Below are 21,311 nucleotides of genomic sequence, written 5' to 3'. Positions count from 1 at the left end.
CTCCACCCCCTGGACTTTTGGTTCTGCAGTGAGGTCTATCTAGATTTTGGCTTAGTAGATCATAAGCTGATAATCTGAGCTAGAAGCTGAGCCAAAGGACAGAACTGTAGCTCTGCAGAAATGTAGTGTATTCTGGAGATTTGGAATGACGAACAAAAAGAGAAAATAAACGCTGGGTGCAAAATGTTTTAAACTAGTTATTTATATAATTTGTGTAGAGCTGGCTCAGTGTTCTCTGCGCCTGGGTGCTTTCTCCTTCACCATTTTTACGTGGAGGTTTTCAGCTCTACACCCCCTCAGCCAGTGTTTTATACTGAGCAAAGATTCATGACTAAATCATCACACACTCACTTTAAAATACAGTATTTGGCTCAGTAACATACAATAGTGGTAAAAGTCCATATTAAAATATTGTATGTACGAGTTACACATAAACTACTGTATATTACTAACTGAATGATTTCTACAGTTGTACAATCTCTGCCATTAGATTTTAGGCCACGCCCCCTACCTGAGTCTGACCCTGGGGTGGGGTGAGACCAAATTAAATGTTGAGGAAGAAAGATGGAGCTATGAATGTTTTTCGATCTATGTCCTTTTGTCCATGTTTACAGATAACAGTGTGTCATATAGCGTCAGGAATCACATTAGCAAGTCTAAAGAACTTCACAAAGACAAAGTAGGAGATGTCAGTAAAAAGTAAAGCCGCTCTGGCTGTCATGAAGCATGTATGTGAGTGTGTGTGTGTGTGTGTGTGTGTGTATATTGCCACGTATTGATAATAACTCACAGTGAGCGAGTCTCCTAACGCCGCCACCACTTTGATATCTGCAGGTCGGAGCAAATGCACTACAACCCGAGGAGGGAAACATCAGAAACAACATTTTAGACTACATTATAAGCTTAGAGGATCAGTTCATAATTTTTTTTATCTGTCTCTAGACCTGTAATATTTATAAAACTGTAATATTTATAAAACTGTAATATTTATAAAACTGTCACAGTGTATTAAACATTCTTCATTTCAGGCTTCTCTTTTCAATTTTCTGGCCCTGAAAAAGTTCATCTCACAATCTAAGCATTTCAATCAGCACCTTTATTCTCAGTATGTGATATGTGTGTGTGTGTGTGTGTGTGTGTGTGTGTGTGTGTGTGAGCTTCACCTGAGGTGGGGACTGAGGGAGAAGGACTTATAACGGTACATGGAAAACTGGTAGACAGCTTTTGAGACAATACACACAGATAAAATGTAAATATAAACATATAAACATCCAGAAACATAAAGCACACACACACACACACACTCACACACATATGAAAGAGAGAGAGTGAGAAAGAGAAAGACTCACTGGTTCGATCTGTTCTTCTGCACTGTATGTTTCACTCTCTGGCTGGACAGGCGAGTTACGGTGTGTGTACAGATACGGCTTCTCCTAGACAAGAGCAACCGAATTAATGTGTGTGTGTGTGTGTGTGTGTGTGTGTGCAGACAGAGAGAGACAATGCTAGAGAATTTGAGTGCAACACACTTTGTGTGTAAACTGACGTGGAGCAAAATGTTACATCACTGTAGGCTTATTAAAGTAAAAGAAATAAAGAACTAAATATTTATTGCAAATTGAAAAAAAAAAAAAAAATAATAAATGATGTAATTATATAATTAAATTTAATAAATGTAATAAAGAACTTAATTTGCATATTGGTGCCACTAATACTAATTGGAATAGGGTAAAAAGAATGAGAAATAGTTTATTTTGTATATATTATATAAAAGTACTTATTTCCATACTTATTATTACTATTATAATAAAATAATATTATATTGTCATTTTCTAACCAAAACATCTAAAAATCAGTGTGTTTTTGATTTGTGATAAGAAAAAAATGATCAAATTTAAATTACATTAAAAAAATAGATAAATACAAAAATATATATTTTCTAAAATGAATAAATTTTCCAGGAAAATTAATACACAACATATTTCTAATATATCATACTGTAATTAATATGAAGGAAACTACAAAATCATGGTAATGAATATTAATGAACCCAATGTAAATGAATAATAATAATAATAACAATAATAATAATAATAATAATAAGGGTACAGTACTCCTTTGCTCAGCCATTCACAGAGACTCACACAGGGATTGTAAAATATGAGGTATTATATCAGTAAGTAATAAAAGTAATAAGTAATAAAAAGCCTTGACCCTCAGGTCGTTCACCCGCACTCACATGTGTAGGGCAGGGAACAGCGATGCCCGGCCCCTCCACCTCAGACCCCATTGGCTGCAACTGCAAATAAAACAGTGTGATTGGTTAAAACAGGATCAGTATGATATCAGTGACATTTTGAACAATGGTGGTTGTTAAGATTAGGTTATCTACAGTGACAGCCTTGAGTTTATCCGCATCTAGTCTATCTGATCTGATCTGATCTGATCTAAACTAATCGATTCATCTGTGTAGTAAGTTTTTATCACAGAGACGTTTTACAAGCGGCAGGACGCTGTGTGTCTTATATTATTGTTCTGTAACACGAATCTCTGAGATAAACTCACCAGTTTGCTCCACACCTGCATGAGCGTCTCCGAGTCACTTTCCACCTGCAGCACAGAAACATCATTTAAGATCACTGTCCATATAGACCACTTTAGTGTTTGTGAACAAAAAGAGATGGAAAAAGACCCGAGTAGCCTAGCAACCTGAAGAATCTGTCATGAATCGGTGAATTGATGTCAGCTAAAATGTTCTCCACTTATTATTAAGGATTTCCACTAAAGTACTATTCCGCTAAACTAACACTTTGAAATGGTGTAACTCAACTTCAGTTGGGCTCTGAAACAGGAAGCCTAACCTTTCTAAGAGGAAAATTTACTTAGAAGGTAAATAATAAATGTTTATGGTGCAATTTGGTGACAGTTTAAAAGGCTGTTTCCTTCCTTTCTGCAAATCCAAGTCTAGGTAAAAATCAAGTCCTGTTTTCAACTGTGCATTTCTGATATTGTTATAGAGGAAATAATTCCCAAAAAATCAGATTTTAATTAGCAAGCAATGTGTGTGTACTGTTATAAGTATAGAATGTTGATACACAATCTTTTAAAGAGTTCATGATTTTGATTCACTGAATCACTGAATCTTTCCATCACATTAACTGAATTGTAAGCATGTTGATATCTCAGGTGTGATGTTCTTCAAGCATCATAAAGGGTTATGTGTTTAAACCTGACAGAACTCTTTGACTTTGTTCAGTGTGCTTAATGAGTCTGGAAAGAGTCATGAATGATTCTGTGAATTTGACTCACTGAATCATCTGAAGAATCGAAGTATGTTGGACTGGATTGCAGCGCCACAGTGAAGTTTTCTCCATCGGTCCATTGATGATGCTTCTGCAGGAGGGCACCCAGCCTCTCCTACACACACACACACACACACACACACACACACACACACACACGTTCACATTTGTGCCGGCCCTGAGAAATCCATATACCACAGACAATGATGTCCCTAAAATACCTGAATATTAGCCATAATCGTAGCTCTCTCCAGTCTGCTCCATGTCTGTGTGTCTGCACTGACACCCTCTTCACACTCACATATTCTACAAGCACACACACACACAAACACACACATGATAATGTAATACATTCATTTTAAAAGGTCAAATAATACATTTCTTTTTTGTCAAGCGATGAAGACGTACCTGCCATCAGTTCGGCCTCCCCAAACCACAACATGAACCAGAGTGTGATCCAGCTGAGAACAGAATATTGTGTTATTTTTTTTTTTCAAATCTGGCATAAAAGCCACTTGTTAAAGGAATATTTTGGCCAAAAAAAGGAAGATGAATGTATACGATTATCCATTGTTTCCAAATAAAGTCAATCAGTCAAGATCCGTTTATTGTCTTATGTTTCCTTCTTTAGCTTTGCTGTGAGGATATACACTGTTTCACAGTGAACTTCAATTTGTGAGTAAGGATTTTTTAATTCAAAAACATTGTACATCATTTATTAATCTTTTAGTAAAGTTGTGTGTAAATGTTTTTGTAGCCAAACTGAGGAAAACATTCCAACTGGATTTACTTCAAAAGTTTCTTTGTATTCATGTTGATAAGCGGCAATCAGACGTAAATTATCAAGCGTGTTCATGGCACATTTACATTTAGCCACGCCCACAAAACCCCATAAAAGGTGAAGCTCACAGAGAGCTGAAAATGACTAAATGACGACATACATCGTGTGTGGTGTCGCTAAATCTTCCAGTAATGCAGCTCAGCTATCGCAGCATGTCGGCTACCATAAACACACACAACTCCTCCTCCATTTATAGGGCGCCGTTACTTTTTCCCTAATCGAACAGCTATTCTTTTGGTCTTAATTTATGGATTTTTGTTTTAGGATTGCTTACTTTCAGGGCTTTAATACGAAACAACATAACAAGTTTCACAAAATGTTGATTAAACTGGTGTGTAACTGAAATAAATAAGAGATTTAAACTGACAGTGTAATCAGTGTATAAACTCACAGCATCTCACTGACAATTACTGAGAATTAAAGCAAGCAACAAGTTCACATTACTGAGTCTCTTTATATGTAAATTGACAGAAAAATCACATTTCTTGTGTAAAAGCTCCATAAACAATTTCTGAATAAATCTGTTTGCATGATAAAAATCCATTTGATATGAAGAAATGAAGAGAGAGATAAGTATTTATGGTGTAGCAAAACTTCCTTTAGTTTATTTGGAACAGCTTACTCGATTTTATAAAAGATCTCTCACGGTAGACCTTTTTAAATCCCGTTGAATTTATTGTGCCAGGTGTTTGAGTCTTTATTATCTGTAGTATCGAGTCTTCAGGTTTTGGTTCTGTGTTTTCATCTGTGGTTTTGTCTTTATTGCTTTGAATTGTTTCGTACTTTTATTGTTTTATTTCATTTAGTTTGTATTTTATTTTATCACTGTTTGGGTTTACCTGATGTTATCATGTAGCACTTTGTCTGACGCTTGTCTTTTAAAGTGCTATATAAATAAAAGTGAATTGACTTGTTATTTACATTAGCATCATTGCTTTAGCGCAAAACCAAAAACGCTAACTTTAGACACCGAACACGTCCTTGCTGATGAGCTACATTTCAAAAGAAAATGGTGTCGATTTATTTCTTTGAATAATTCAAATCATTTCTCTGGCACACACTGTCATTAATATAAATGTCCATGCTATACTCATTACCTTCTCATGCAGTATGTTCAGCGCATCCTCCACTCTACGCACCGTCGCCTCGACTGCTAAAGCGGCCTAAAAGAAAAGAAGAACGAACCTTTCATGCATAAAATAGAAAACGTACACAGATTACTCAATAACTGCATGCAAATTCAGATTTGGACTTTTCCTACAAATCACTAAATGAAGCTGAAGTTAACAGAAATCAAAGGAGTAAAATTGGACAAAACATTAGTGCTGAAAAATACATGCAACAATTTAGGTATAAAATATTACACAAGAAGCTTTTTCTTTAAATTTTATGTTCAAAAAGATTGACAACATTTAACAACTTTCATAACTTTTTTTTAACAACAATTATGCAGTTTAGGTTTGAAGTTATTTTAAAAAAAGGCTAATGATTGTTACAAGTCTGAATTATTTAATGCATCTTTTTGTGTAGAAATTGTGTAGAAATGCTGAAGATGTGTGCTGAACCTGTCACCTTCAGCCATGCTGGATTGTGAGGAGCAACACTTAATGGAGGAATAAAACTCACGTTTGGATGTTTGGAGGTGATTTAAATCTAAATGTATTTCTAAAAAGCAGCCAGTATGAGTGTGTAAACTGTTACACTGCACATGAAAGAGTGAAGTGTAATTGTGATGTGTGTTTATTTGTGGATGAGGATGTGGAGTGTGACCTGGCCTGGGCAGACGCAGAGCTCATCCGCCGACACAAAGAGGAGCAGAAGCTTCCACTGAGGAGAGACAGAGAGACAGACGTATTAATGTCCATAATTTATTAACTGTACATTTTGAACAGAAAAGGTTAACAAAGAATAAAATTTTCCTTCATGGAGTCAATCGGCAGCTAACAAGAGATGTGTATGACGTTAGCGGCCGTCTGATTTTAGGCAGCTGGTTAACATTACACGCAAAATATTAGGAGATTGTGGAAAATTATACCTTCCTAATAATCTCATTAAGAAAACTATTCATGAAATCTGAGATATTTTCACTTCCTGTAGAGTAAAAGCAGCATGTGGGATGGCTGTGTGTGAATTTCCACCTCAGTGGCGTACCTGATCATTACTGAGCGACTGAACCACATCCTCGACTTCCTCGATGAAACCCCTGCAAAACCAACACACAGGATCAAATTCAGAGCACCAGCATGCTTATTATCAGGGATTGTGTGTGTGTGTGTGTGTGTGAAATTCAGTACCTCTGTTCTGGTATCAGTGTGGCCAATCCTGGATTAAAGCGGGACAGAATCTCTGTGGGAGACAAACAGAGGACGATGTAAGATTCACAATAACTGCTGCTTTTTATCCTTGTGTAAAAATTGTGTTAAAATATAAATCCAGATTTGGTCAAAAAGGTATAAATAAGCCTTAAAAAAAGTGCTGTTGATTTCTGGATTCTGATTGGTTAGAAATTGTTGATTAGTTTTCTAAAACAGCAGCTCTGACAGTAGTGCAGCTGCAAATCACATGGTTTATATTAATGTCCTTGTTCTAATACTTTATCGTTTCTATAGTAACAGCTCATTCACAGGGACTTGTAGCTGCAGTTTTAGTCTTTTTCACAGAAAAAAGAGAGGCTGGTGTAGCTGCTAAGTGTTAACAGGAAATAACTTGTTTTCAAGGACGTCCCACATCATTAAATATAACTCTATGTGGATAAAAGGTTTGTTGTGTGGTTGTTTAACAATTACAAATTGTAATCATCGGTAGATTGCTGTTATCTAAGAGGAATAAAACAATTCAGGGCATGCTGTTATTGGCAAATAATCAGCTTCAGGGTGGTAACAGTAACTCGGCTTCATCACACCACCTTGCTGTTGATTAGTTTTCTATGACCACACGACTCAGAGTGTTTTATTCCTTACAGAAGTTACACCTTGAACTGAAAGGAAGATCTTACCAGACAGCCCGTTCAGAATCTTAATTTCAGCAGACCTACAGCAAATCACACACAGAATATCGGAACAGATCAATCAGCTTCTAATTAAATAATTAATAACACTTTACTGTAATAGTGCACTATATCATTATATACAGTATGTTATATATTTGTTACTTTTTTATTTAATCCTTTAACATAATTTAATTCCATTTACAATAAAATGACATTCTCCTCTGTTCTATAGTTTTCCAAATATACAATGAAATCAATTCATTTATTCAAATTATTAAATATCCATGTACTGTTATTTTTGCAGAGGTTAGAGTTTAGAGTGATGCTTTTATTATGCCAGATTAGATCCCAGAAAAAGTAATGTAGTTTTTTAAATAAGAACCAATGACAATAATTAACAGTAAAAAATACTAGAGATACTAAGCTGTACTTTTCTTTGTTGTTTGGGTGCTACAGTTTTTTTACTATGTAAAGTTCCTTTAAAGATGTACTCTAAAACACCTGCTCAACTCTTCATTTGTTCTGCAAAGAGAACTGGACATATAGCGCAAAAAAAAAGGATTTATTTTTATACTGTGGCGCCTGGAATCATGCCGTGTTTGTTTTTATTTTTGATGTTCCTGAAGACCATTTTGGTTTGACATGACAAATCATTTCTTATAGTAGCAATATTATTTTGTTTATATTTTTCACTTGCTGTCCCACACTAATATATGGAAGACAAACTGGATTCAGGGATCTGCTGCGCGTGACAGCAAATTAATTAGATTTCCTCTGTGACTCTTTTTGCTACTTGTCATAGAGGTGCTTCACACCATTTAATTGATCTCTGAGAATTTCAAACATAAGTGAAAATAGCTTCCAGACTGGCAAGGAAACCGGGACTAGAACTGCTTAGTGTGTGCTCGGCTTAAAGGGACTTACTGAACGTCTTGTTTGTTCCGAGTCTGTACTCTGTAGTATGATGATCTAAGTGTGGTATGCTGAATGAAGATATGACCATCTAGAAATCTTTTTGTTGAAGGTCATCACACTACATTAGATATGATCTAGGCTGATTAGCTTGTTTTTGTGACACTCACTTAAGGACAATCAAAGCTTGAATTGAAGAAATATTTGACTTTAATTGCCTCTGACTCTTTAATTATGTTAAATATGCTGAATCTTATTTCTTGAGTCTTGGCACACTGGATGTGAGGACACACCAAGGCCTCTGTCTTTTCACTCATTTCATCTCCCACTACATTATCAGAATGTTGCAGAAGTTTGTAACCTCTTCCACCCATTTTTGCATTTTTTTTAATTCAGAAAAAAAAATTGGATGAGCACATTCACTTGAATAACTTGAACTGTAATATCCTTAACCCTTTCATGAGATAAATAGCAGTCATACTGTACCTGTGTGAAGTGGACAGCCCGAGTGCTGACAGCACACGCACATCTGCAGGCCTCAGCGAGTGAACTGTCACACATAACACACTCAGGTTACTGCTGAATCACTTTATTGGTGGTGTTGAGCCACTATCGAGGCTCAGCAATTACGGATTAAAATGTATGTTAAATAATCTTTATGGGTGAAGTCTCTGAGTTATATGAGTGTAAAAAAAAAAGTTTATATGCTGTCAACTCACCAGAGGAAGGAAGAGAGGGTGAAGAGTTCAACTGGCCACAGATCAAAGCCAACTCACTGCCAGCGTCTGGCAATAAACCAAACAATGAAAGCCAATAAAGCCATAAATGAGAAAAATTATATTTCTATATAAATCAATTTAATGCAGATATGTTGCCTTACTGATAAAAAAATCATAAACTGAACATGCATACTTCTTTAAGCTGAGGATTCAAGTTGAGCATGCATACTACTTTAACCAGAGGAATAACACTGACCATGCATACCTTTCTACTTTAACCAGAGGAATAACACTGACCATGCTTACTTTACTGTATTAACCCAAAGAATCAAATGTACATATTTCACCTTCTTACCTCTCATCTATAATCAGTTTTAAACCCAGTTCTAATAATAACAGGTCTCGGGATTTCCTGCATTTAAATCCTCCACATGTAAACACAGAGCTCTGAAAATCATGTTTTAGATTTTAAGCTTCTTTTAAATCCAACAGCCTGAACTTTTACTTGAACTTTTAGCTGCTTGTCTCTCTTGAGTGCATGTTGTAAGATGTGCTCTAGTGACGTGTCTGTCTTTGTTCGTTTTATATGTTTTACTGTGACTCTTAAAAAAGACCACCTGTGTAGATAAAGGAAATCTATGCATACTTTACTACATTAATATTAATTCAATGAACCAAAAAAAAAAAATTGTATGAATAAAAGTGATTCTACTGAATAAATTCAATAATAATAATAATAATAATAATAATAATAATAATAATGAACATTTTGCATTAAAGAAACAATATAATAATACTGACAAAATACTAAACAATTAATGATTAAATATTTTTGGTTTGATTTCCTTCAGTGTGATTTTGATGCCCAGTATTATTGTCATTACCTTTTCTATAGTATAGATATAAAAGAAGAAAAACCATAGTGTGTGATGAACATGTGATTTTATGAAATACCTGAGTGAGCAGTGGACAGAAAAATCAGGACGAGAAGTTGAGCAGAAGTGAGAGAGACTCGAGTTCCCATGATGCAGTGTTTTTTCTCTTTACACCCTCTCCTCTTCTGCTCACACTGACACTGCTGTCTCATTATAAACCACGGTAACTTCTGGAACCACCTCCCACATGCGTATGTATGTGCGTAAATGGCAACAGACAGCTATTATACTTTAAAAGGATTTGTAAATATGTAATGATGGTAATTGAGGCATTTTATAGCACTGCTTTTATGCCTTGAAAAGTTCAAGGTGAAAAAATAAAGCTATCAAGTTCAATCAGACGTGACGTTAGATGAGACAGATGTCCAGCAATTTTAATTCTGTTATGTAAGTATATAACTTGTCCTGTTACAGTACCAGTAATGCAGGGTCTCTCATGCATCACACAGAAATGTCTCAGCTGCAGTGCATTTATCATTTATTTACTTCTAATGTGTTTGTAGCTTTCAGATTCTGCAGTCATTAAAATGGCAAAAAGATGCTTTATTGAATCACATTAATTCAATTATTATCACCAGAGCTTTTCTACAAGAACTACTCATCACTAACAGCACTAATTTGAGTCTTAATCGGTGTATTATTCTAGAAAAATGTTTTTAAAACAGTCAAATTGTGGATTTGCAATACAGTAAAGGTCATATAACGTTTATTAAGTAAGGAATAAAACACTGTGTCATGCAGTTAAAGGAACATAATCAAAGATGCAGAGGTATGATGAAGCATTGTTAGTGTTACCACTTGATTTGCATATAACGGCACAATTTATTCCTTTTATACACCAATTTGCTAACAATTACAATTTTTATTAATTAAATTAATTAAAAACCATTGGAATCCGGCTAAGTGGGGAGAACAGGAACAAGCTGTAAATTTAAGTGAGAAAGGCTGCCTTAAACACTAACAGAAGCATATATGGGAATGAGGAGTCTTGTGAAAAACTGGACGTGGAAGTTTTTGTTCATGTAAATGTATATAAGAATGGCCCTCTGAAGAGTTGGGGAGCTTTCTCTGCAGAGAACCGCTCAGCTTTATTTTTTGAAAGAATAAAGTCCATGGCCTCGAACCTCGGCTCTCCGGAGTGATCTTTGTTCTTCAGCACTGGCTACAACAATTGGCACCCTAGATGGGACTGGGTAGCTGTGGCGGGCTTCTGGAAGCGATCCACTCAAACCGGTGCCGGTATAAAAAGGGAAGGCAGTTTTTTTGCCATTAGAATATTGGTTTTGAGTGGTTCGCTTGTGGGTTGCCCATGGCAGCTTAAGCACTTGTAAAAGGCTGCTCCAGATGAACTACAAATAATGGAGAGAGGGGTTTCGACGTCATGCGCATGCGATGAATTGTCTTTACTGTTAAGTGGGCTTTGATAGATAGCAATAAATATGTAAATAAGTGTGAAAAGAGTGTGGCCAGTAAATAGCTCTGTAAGTTCGGGAAGCGAATTGATGAGTGTGGCCAAATGGTGTGGCTAAATAGCTCTGTAAGTGTAAAAAGTTTGTTCGTGTATCGACGAGTGTTAGCCAGGTAAATAGCTCTGTCAGGTTGAGGTTAATCGACGAGTATGGCTGTTCAAATCTTGCAGATACCGCTTCTGGGGTGAGAGGCATAAGTCTCTCGAGAGTAGTATATAGCTGTATAATACTGTAAACAACTTTTGGGTTGTTAAAGAGCTCTTCTTGCTCTGGTTTCTGTCTGTCTCTCGTTGGCATTGTATATGCTATCCCCAGTTTGGGGTTTCTGTGGGTGTTTTCTCTCTCTTGAAAGTAACAAGACAAAAAACAAAACAAAAAAATCTTGTCACATTTTCAGGAAATTTCAACCTTTACGGCTGACCGACGTCCTGCAGAATCGTTGGTTATTTACATTTGCATTTATTGAAGTTTAATTCATGCACAAAGAAGTACTGTATAAAAACAAACACAATGTTATTTAGTGATATTATAAATATAAAAAGGTGATGCTGCCAGATGTCCAGCCTCCACACAGTTGAATATTAACACTTCCCCATCAGGAGATATTGATGAGTCACTCTACAGAAGTGTGTGTGTGTTAGACACAATAGAATAAACCTCCATCTCATTTCGGCATTATTACAAAAATAAATTCTGTATAGTTATTTTAATCAACAACCGGGTGAGGTGATGAAGCAGAGTTACTGTTCTCTCCCCTGAACTGATTATTTTTCTATAACAGCATGTCCCGAAATGTTTTAGTCCTCTTATAACATAGCAATTTGCCAACAATTACGACTGACTTATTAAAGAACAAAAGGTCATATTTTTATCTGTTTATAGTCACATTTAATGTTGACTAATGTCCAAGAAGCTTGTTCTTGTTCTCATTTATATTATAGCAGCTATAAACAGTTCCATGATAATTATTAAAAAAAAAAGCAGATTGCAGATTTCTATCTTGAAGTTACAGCTTTATCTCTGACTGTTCAAAACGCTCACACTGGAGACTCACACTGGAGTTTCCTTACAGAAAACTTGACCATAACAACGAGTACACACGATTACATGGAGCATCTGCTGTACAAGTCCCTGTGAAAGAGCTGTTACTATAGAAACGATAACGTATTAGAACGAGTGCATTAATATAAAGAAACCTGTGATTTGCAGCTGCACTACTGTCAGAGTTGCTGTTATGTAAAATTAATCAACACCATCTGGCCAATCAGGATCCAGAATTCAACAGTGATGTGGGATAATAAACATTAAAACATATCATTTCAGATCAATGGATTGCTAATGAAGCTAAAAACAATTCACAGACATATGCTAAATGTAGTTATGATCATATGATCATCCAGGACATGTCTGGTTTCATAAAGGAGCTAGGTAGCTAATGTAGCCAATAAGTAATTCAAGGGTATTACTACCAGTTTATGCCATTTTCATACTTTATGAACAGATCATAAAATGGCACAAGAGTCTTGATGACAAAACAGTGCAAGCTTTTACTCTTCTTGTAGATCATTTGGCTCAGCTCACCAATAAAAGTCGACTCCTTTGGCTCCCAAACGACTCATTGCCATTTTTTTGCAATATATAAGTTTGCGACATAGGGTTTTTTTCTGTAACTATGACTGAAACTGCTTAAAGCAATCTTACTCTACCTTCTAATTAACCCAAATAACATTACTGTGCATTGCATTTTATAAAAGCTAATATTTGTTAGAGCTGAGTGTCAAACACACAACTCACTATTCACACTATTGAACAGTTCATATGTTGAGAACATGTTTCTATGGAAGCATTTTCATTAAAACTCTGTAAGTGTGATATTTTGAATATAAGTTATGTTCTTGGTTGTACAATTCCTCTTGAGGTAACAGAAGAAAGGGTCCCAAATCTTGTGAAACTGTCCAATGTTGCCTTTTAAAAGATATCTGATTCTCTCCAAGTGCAGAGTAGATATCAGTTCCTCAAGCCATAGTTTGGCAGCAGGAGGATTAACCTTTTTCCAGAACAGTAATAACAGTTTCTTGGCTGTTATCAAACAATATGTAAGGAATTTCTGTTGAGCACTGTTCAATGAATATGTATAATTAGAATGTCCTAATATAATGAGCACTGGGTCTGGATTCAAGTTTACATTAAGGACATCTGAAAGCACTTAAAAAAAAAACACACACACCAGAATCACATCAGAATCCCTGTATTTTATGACAGAATATAAAACTATGAGCTAAATCAGCATCCTCTAATTTGCACAAATAGGAGACATTGGGGAAAATCCTATGTAATTTATTTTTAGAGAAGTGTAATCTATGTAGGATCTTAAATTGAAATCTATGTAATCTTAAATCGAATGAGGCATAATCTAGCGTTGACCAATTGCTTATCAATATCCTCCAAGTCATTCTGCCAAATCTCCTCAGAGATTCCAATTCCAATCTCCCGCTCCCATTCCTCTCTGACCAACTTTGTAGAGGGGGAAATAGCTGCTAGTAACCTTCCATAAATTACAGATAGCTGACATTAGTTTCCCCTGAACTGTATGAGACAATCATCAATAATTGAGTGTGGGACCTCGTCTAGGGAAACATTATGTGTACGCAAATAATTCCTTATTTGTAAAAATCTGAAAAAATGTTTTTTTGGGAGGTTATATTTCTGTTGTAGTTGCATAAAGGAAGCTAAAGCCCCATCAAGATAAAGGTCCTTGACTGTGCATATACCCAATTCCTTCCACTGATTAAAGGTTGTATCCAACCTTGAAGGGGGGAATGATGGGTTATTTGCAATTGGAATTAAGAGAGAGAGAGTGATTTTATCTTAATGTATTCTCTTATCTGTCTCCAAGTACGTAACTGACTCTTTATGACAATACTATTAACTGCTGTTTGGTCTAATATCACAGGGGAGAGTAGCACTGCTCCAAGATCATAAGGATGGCAGTAATCCCGCTCTATCTGAAGCCAATCTAGGGCAACAGCCGACTGTTCCAACCATAGTGCAAAAACTTGTAAATAAGTAGCCCAGTAATAAAGGCGAAAATCTGGAAGAGCCAAATCCCCCCTCGTGTTTGGGTTTACAAAAATGAACTTTTTTGATTCTGTGACGCTTATAGTTCCATAGAAAGGGAAGAATAATCGAGTCTAGGTGTTTAAAGAAGGACTTGGGCAATAGTATTGGAATATTATGAAATAAATATAATATTTGAGGAAGAAATATAATTTTTATCGCATTTATTCTGCCAATTAGGGAGATTGGGAGAGTCCTCCAATATTGTATACAGTTTTGTAACTTAGATAATAATGGGTTGAAATTAGCTTTGAAGAGAAGAGAATATTTATAAGTAAGCACAATTCCTAAGTATAGAATTTTTTCAGTGGAAACTTTAAATGGGGAAGAAAGTATTATGGACAAATCCTTCAAACCAATGGGCATGAGTTCACTTTTTTCAAAATTAACTTTAAAGCCAGAAAATTTCCCAAAGGTAGTGATAGTCTTGAGTATAACAGGAAGGCTCACCTGTGGTTGAGTAATATAAAGCAAAATATTGTCTGCATACAGCGATATTTTATTAATGGTATTTGAAGTATTGAACTTGTGTGCTTTAAGTTCTATCTTGAATTTATTCTCTACTGGTAAGGTAGGGTTCTGACTTTGTGTACTATCTACTTGACTCAGTTGGATCTAGATTCTTGCCACTAGAATTGTTGTATTGTTGAATTGTATATTGTTGATTCTGTTGTGTTGTTTGGAAGTGTCTGTTAGTCTATGCTAATTAGTTCTCTCAGGTGACTAATCAAGACTAGTTTCAGTCTTCCTTAAGGTGTGAATTGTGGGCAGGGCTTACTAAGATATATTGAAGGTATAATTTGCAACCGTTAGACACACTAATTTAGAAAGTGTCAGCTTTAATGGTGTATATTCTTGTTTAGTTAAGTGCTACACGTTCCCTCCCAATTTTATTTTCACTAAACCCCACTCCTGACTAAGCTGCAGACATGTGCCTCAAACCAATCTCTGTTGTTGCCTCTCACAGACCCAGAAGCTTTCATGCACAAGCCAGAGGCCGCACTACCAGTAACCTCATCTACCCTCCTCTGTTGTCTCAATCTCAAATAGTGGTGGTAGGTGGGCTCTGGAACTGCCAGTCTGCTGTAAAGAAAGCCGATTTCATCTCAGCTTTAGCTTCCCATTACTCTCTTGACTTTTAGGCACTAACTGAGACCTGTATTTCTCCACAGAACTCAGCTACACCGGCTGCCTTATCCTCTGCCTATGCTTTCTCGCACACTCCACGAGGAGCTGGTAGGGGTGGTGGTACACGTTTACTGTTGTCTCAGAGATGGTGCTTCATACCGCTCTCCCTGTCTCATCTCAACATCTCATCCTTTGAATTCCATGTAGTTACAGTTACCTCTCCAGTCAACCTTCTCATCGTTGTCATCTACCGACCTCCTGGTCCCCTGGGGGCCTTCCTTGAAGAAATGGACATGCTCCTCAGTCTTTTCTTTACTCACACCCCTCTTACTGTTCTCTGAGACTTCAACCTCCCTGCCGACAAGCTCTAGTCCTCTTGCCTTCTCCCTCTTCTGCATTCCTTCTCCTTAACCTTCACATAAAGGAGGAAACACCCTGGACCTTGTCTTCAGCCGTCTCTTTCCTACTACAGACATCAGTGCTACCCCTTCTCCACATCTCTGACCATCTCTTGGTATCCTTCACCATCATCGTGCCTAATACCACCAGCCATCTATACTTCTCTCCCACTCATAAAAACTTCCACTCTATCTCCCCTTCCTTAGCTTCCTGCACCCTATCATCCCTTCCTGTCCCTGACTCCTTTTCCTTCCTACCATTGGAACTAGCCACTGACACTTTCCGCTCCTCACTTTCCTCTCCTCACTCCATGGACCTCCTCTGTCCTCTATCCTCTAAACCCAGGAAGATTTCCAGCCCTGCTCCTTGGCTATCAGATGTGTTACGCAGTAATCAGACAGAATTAAGAACAGCAGAGAGGAAGTGGAAGAAATCGCAACTCGACACAGATCTTGTCTCCTACTGTGCTCTCCTTTCCAAATTTTCATCTGAAGTGACTTCTGCTAAGACTGCCTTCTACAAAGAAAAGCTGGAATCCTCTGCACAAGATCCTCGCAAACTCCACAACATCTTTTCTTCACTACTCAACCCACCGGCTCCTCCTGCTCCATCCTCCCTGACTGCTGAAGACTTTGCCACTTTTTATGATGAGAAGATTGGAAAAATCTGACAGACATTCACTTCTACTCCTACTCCTACTCCTACACTACACACTGAGGATTCTCCTTCTTATTCGCTGACACAGTTTTCTAAACTAACAACAGAAGAGATCCTGCAAATCATCTTATTCTGCGATCCTACCACCTGCCCACTGGATCCAATCCCTTCCACAATGCTCCAGACCATCTCTCAAGACCTCCTCCCTTTCATCACCGCTATCATCAATGGCTCCATAACATCTGATCATGTACCAACCTCATTCAAGAGAGCAAGGGTTATCCCCATCCTGAAGAAACCCACTCTAGATCCCTCTGTCATCAGCAACTACTGACCGGAATCACTTCTCTCTTTTCTTTCTAAAACCCTTGAACGAACTGTCTATAATCAGCTGTCTTGCTATCTCTCACAGAACAACCTACGCCCGGTTTGAAGCACAGAACAACGTGATGGCAAGGAAAACCACACCTCCTACCAACGACCAGGTGATCTGTCTAACCACAGATGAAGTGAGGAACACTCTACGCAGAGTCAACCCATGGAAATCTGCTGGACCAGACAACATCCCTGGCCGGGTGCTCAGGGAATGTGCAGAACAGCTAGCAGATGTCTTTACTGACATCTTCAACATCTCCCTGAGCAGTGCCGTTGTTCCCACATGCTTCAAGACAACGACCATCATCCCAGTGCCTAAGAAGTCTTCAGTCTCCTGCCTCAATGACTACCATCCCGTTGCACTCACACCCATCGCTATGAAGTGCTTCGAGAGGCTTGTCATGAGGCACATCAAATCCCACCTTCCACACTCACTGGACCCACTGCAGTTTGCGTATTGTCCCAACCGTTCAATAGACGATGCCATCACCACTACTCTCCATCTGGCTCTCACCCACTTGGACAACTAAGACACATACGTTCGAATGCTGTTCATTGACTTCAGTTCAGCATTCAACACAATCATTCCTCAGCACCTGATCGAGAAGCTGAGCCTACTGGGTTTGAACACCTCCCTCTGTAACTGGATCCTGGATTTCCCGACTGGGAGACCTCAGTCAGTTCGGATCGGAAACAGCATCTCCAGCACCACCACACTGAGCACTGGAGCCCCTCAGGGCTGCGTACTTAGCCCGCTGCTGTTCACTTTGCTGACTCACGACTGTGCAGCAATGCACAGCACAAACCACATCATAAAGTTCGCCGATGACACAACCGTGGCGGGTCTCATCAGCAAGAACGATGAGTCAGCATATAGAGAGGAGGTGAAACATCTATCAGCCTGGTGTAAAGCCAACAACCTATCTCTGAACATGGACAAAACTAAAGAGATGGTTGTTGACTTTAGGAGAGCACAGAGCGACCATTCTCCACTGAACATCGATGGATCCTCCGTGGAGATCGTGAAGAACATCAAATTCCTTGGTGTTCATCTGACGGAGAACCTCAACTGGTCACTCAACACCAGCTCCATCAGCAAGAAAGCCCAGCAGCGTCTCTACTTCCTAAGAAGGCTGAGGAAAGCCCATCTGCCACCCCCCATCCTGACCATGTTCTACAGAGGGACCATCAAGAGCATCCTGAGCAGCTGCATCACTGCCTGGTTTGGGAATTGCACCGTCTCGGATCGCAAGACCCTACAGCGGATAGTGAGGACAGCTGAGAAGATCATCGGATTCTCTCTCCCCTCTGTCACGGACATTTACACCACACACTGCATCCGAAAGGCCAACAGCATTGTGGACGACCCCACACACCGAAGCATTCAGGCTCTCACAACCAGACTGTGCAATAGTTTTTTCCCTCAAGCCATCAGGCTTCTCAACACACACAACTGAACTGGAACTAAACTCACACACACACACACACACACTCATTCAACTTCATACATTCATTAAGTTATTACAAACAAGTTGGCTTGTTCTACTGTTTACACTGTACATTCCACCACTGCTACCGCTGCTCTGCTCGGTTCTTTTTGCACATCACTGCCATTGCCACTTTAATACTTGTAAATTTGCACATTGCACTGTATATAGATATATATATACAGTAGGTTATGGGTTGCTGCTATTTTGTGTTTGTGTACTTGTCCTGTACAGTACTTGTCCTGCACTGTCTCATGTTGTCTGTTCTGCACTGTTTTGTTTTGCACTGTTGCACTAGGTTGCACACGATGCACTTTATGTGGCTAGGACAACTTAGTCTAGTCCTCAGCTCTGTGTTTTGTAACTCTATGTTGTGTGAGGTGATGATGTTGTTTTATGTAGCACCAAGGTTCTGGAGAAACGTTGTCTCATTTCACTGTGTACTGCGTCTGCTATATATAGTTGAAATGACAATAAAAGCCTCTTGACTTGACTTGACTTGACTTGACAACCTCCAAGATCCCAATCAGTCTGGCTTCAAACCGGCACACTCCACAGAGACTGCCCTTTTGGCCGTCACTGAGAAGCTACATGGCGATAGATCAGCCAAATTGTCTTCAGTCCTCATCCTCCTTGATCTTTCAGCGGCGTTTGATACAGTGAACCACAAGACTCTCTTGTCCACCCTCATGAGCCTAGGAATTCATGGTGCAGCATGGCAATAGTTTGCTTCCTACCTGGAAGGTCGGTCATATCAGGTGACATGGAGGGGATCCACATCTGCTCCTCGCAGACTCTCCACTGGTGTTCCACAAGGCTCAGTACTTGGTCCTCTCCTGTTCTCCCGCTATACTCAATCTCTTGGTGCGATCATATCCTCACATGGGTTTTCATACCACTGCTATGCAGATGACACTCAACTCATCCTCTCCTTCCCTCCCTCAGACACTCATGTTTCTGCTCGGATATCAGCATGTCTGGCAGACATCTGGATGACAGCTCATCAGCTGACACTTAATCCCACCAAAACTGAACTGCTGTTTATCCCAGGTGATTCATCCCCATCTCAGGATCTTGCAATCTCCCTAGACAATTCTCTGATCTCGCCTTCGGTTACTGTACGCAACCTTGGGGTAACCATGGACAATCAACTGTCCTCCTCCTCTCACACTGCTAATCTGACATGCTCATGTCGATTTCTCCTTTATAACATCAGAAGAATTCGTCCATTTCTTTCCACACAGGCCACACAGGTGCTTGTTCAGTCCCTTGTCATTTCAAGACTAGACTACTGCAACGCACTCCTGGCAGGTCTGCCTCTGAGCGCCATTCGTCCTCTGCAACTGATCCAAAATGCAGCTGCACAATTGGTTTTCAACCTTCCTAAATTCTCCCACACCACCCCATTGCTACGCTCCCTCCACTGGCTTCCTGTAGCTGCCCGCATCAGATTTAAAACAGTGATGCTTGCCTACAAAGCCAAAAACGGACCAGCACCCACTTATTTCAAAGCACTGAAATAAGTGGTCCCACCATCTTTCAGGGTACAAGGAAAGCATGCATTGAGACTCTTCTCTGTTCTGGCACCAAGGTGGTGGAATGAACTTCCCCTAGATGTCCAAACAGCTGAGTTACTGGCAGTCTTCAAACGATGTCTAAAGACTTACCTTTTCATAAAGTACTGAAGTCAGCACTTACACACACACACAAAAAAAAACCAACAGAGTTTTGGACTGATGGTATTCCTAGTTTGTGACCTAGTGAGCCAATATCAGAATGTATTTTTGATAGACTTCAAAGCACTATTGTAAGTCGCTCTGGATAAGGGCGTCTGCCAAATGCCATAAATGTAAATGTAAATGAAGCCATGTATGCAAGAGTTAGAACGAATGGTTTCTGCAAGGGGCTCTACAGTTAACGCAAACAAAAGTGGTGAAAGGGGACAGCTCTGCCTGGTACCTCTTTGAAGATAGAAAGAGTCTGAAATTGTTTTATTTGTTAAAACCCGTGCTGATGGACTACTGTATAAAATTTTATTCGAAGTTATAAAGTCATCCCCCATATCAAATGGAGGATAGTGAAAAAGTAACGCCACTCCACTCGGTCGAACACCTTTTCAGCATCCAGTGAAATCACAATCAAATTGTCTCAAGTTGCCTTAGGGTGATAAATTATATTAAATAGTCGTCTAATATTATGCATAGTGCTTCTTCCTGGAATGAATCCATTCTGAACCAATTTATTAATTAATTTGCCGAGTCTATTAGAAAGTGTCTTGGATAATACTTTTTGATCAGCATTAAGAAGGGAGATAGGCCTGTATGCCTTGACTTCTTCAGGATTTTTACCTTTTTTAGGAATTACTGTGATAATAGCCTCAGAAAAAGTCGGTGGTAGTCCAGTTGTTAACGCTTGCTGAAAAGTTTTAATATGGAATAAGGATGTCACTGAATTTTTTATATAGTTCGACTGGCAGCCTGGGAGCTTTTCCGCTCTTCAAAGTATTTATTGTGTTCTTTAATTCCTCTAAAGAAATATCTTTATTAAGAGATGCCCGATCTTCTGGAGATAGCGCGAGGAGATTACATTTATGTAAAAATGTATCCATTACTTGTGGGTCCAAATGAGTGTCTGAAGAGTATAACTTTGAGTAAAATTCCTTAAAACACTGGTTTATCTCTTTAGTTGCGATACAGTGTGTCCCACCTTTGGTCTTTATTTTATGAATTGTCTTTGCAATTATCTATTTATTATTATCTATTTTACGCAATTGTCTGGCTAGTAATTTATGGGGATTCTATCCAAATTCAAAGTATTTCTGTTTAATGAAATGAAAAGTTCTATTAATTTTAGTAGAGACTATATTATTGTATTCGTACCTTAACTGTAAAATTTTCTTATAAGTATCTAACGAGGGGTTTAGTGCATTTTCAATGTCTAGCTGATGAATTTGTTTCGCTAAATCAGTTAATTTGGATTTG

At 38.4% G+C, this 21,311-nt stretch overlaps 1 protein-coding gene across 1 annotated transcript in view; it reads right to left on the bottom strand.

Annotated features, from left to right (window-relative positions):
- Positions 1 to 9,818, bottom strand: part of plb1 (phospholipase B1) — a 100,969-nt gene extending 91,151 nt beyond the window's left edge. The window contains exons 1-16 of the mRNA XM_053237647.1: positions 9,718 to 9,818; positions 8,764 to 8,829; positions 8,531 to 8,594; positions 7,139 to 7,173; positions 6,438 to 6,489; positions 6,295 to 6,346; positions 5,914 to 5,970; positions 5,241 to 5,306; positions 3,711 to 3,763; positions 3,524 to 3,608; positions 3,310 to 3,417; positions 2,566 to 2,610; positions 2,240 to 2,299; positions 1,350 to 1,433; positions 1,164 to 1,221; positions 791 to 849 (exon numbers count right to left, since the gene is read on the bottom strand). Of these exons, the coding sequence (XP_053093622.1) occupies positions 791 to 849; positions 1,164 to 1,221; positions 1,350 to 1,433; positions 2,240 to 2,299; positions 2,566 to 2,610; positions 3,310 to 3,417; positions 3,524 to 3,608; positions 3,711 to 3,763; positions 5,241 to 5,306; positions 5,914 to 5,970; positions 6,295 to 6,346; positions 6,438 to 6,489; positions 7,139 to 7,173; positions 8,531 to 8,594; positions 8,764 to 8,829; positions 9,718 to 9,787 (1,014 nt within the window). The 5' untranslated portion in view covers positions 9,788 to 9,818. The remainder of the gene's footprint in view (positions 1 to 790; positions 850 to 1,163; positions 1,222 to 1,349; positions 1,434 to 2,239; positions 2,300 to 2,565; positions 2,611 to 3,309; positions 3,418 to 3,523; positions 3,609 to 3,710; positions 3,764 to 5,240; positions 5,307 to 5,913; positions 5,971 to 6,294; positions 6,347 to 6,437; positions 6,490 to 7,138; positions 7,174 to 8,530; positions 8,595 to 8,763; positions 8,830 to 9,717) is intronic.
- Positions 9,819 to 21,311: the final 11,493 nt, after the last annotated feature.

This window comes from Pangasianodon hypophthalmus, chromosome 10 (genome assembly GCF_027358585.1).
Source record: "Pangasianodon hypophthalmus isolate fPanHyp1 chromosome 10, fPanHyp1.pri, whole genome shotgun sequence".
Lineage (NCBI taxonomy): Eukaryota > Metazoa > Chordata > Actinopteri > Siluriformes > Pangasiidae > Pangasianodon > Pangasianodon hypophthalmus.
The sequence above is the reverse complement of the archived record's forward strand: the minus strand, read 5'-3'. Positions and strand labels throughout refer to the sequence as shown.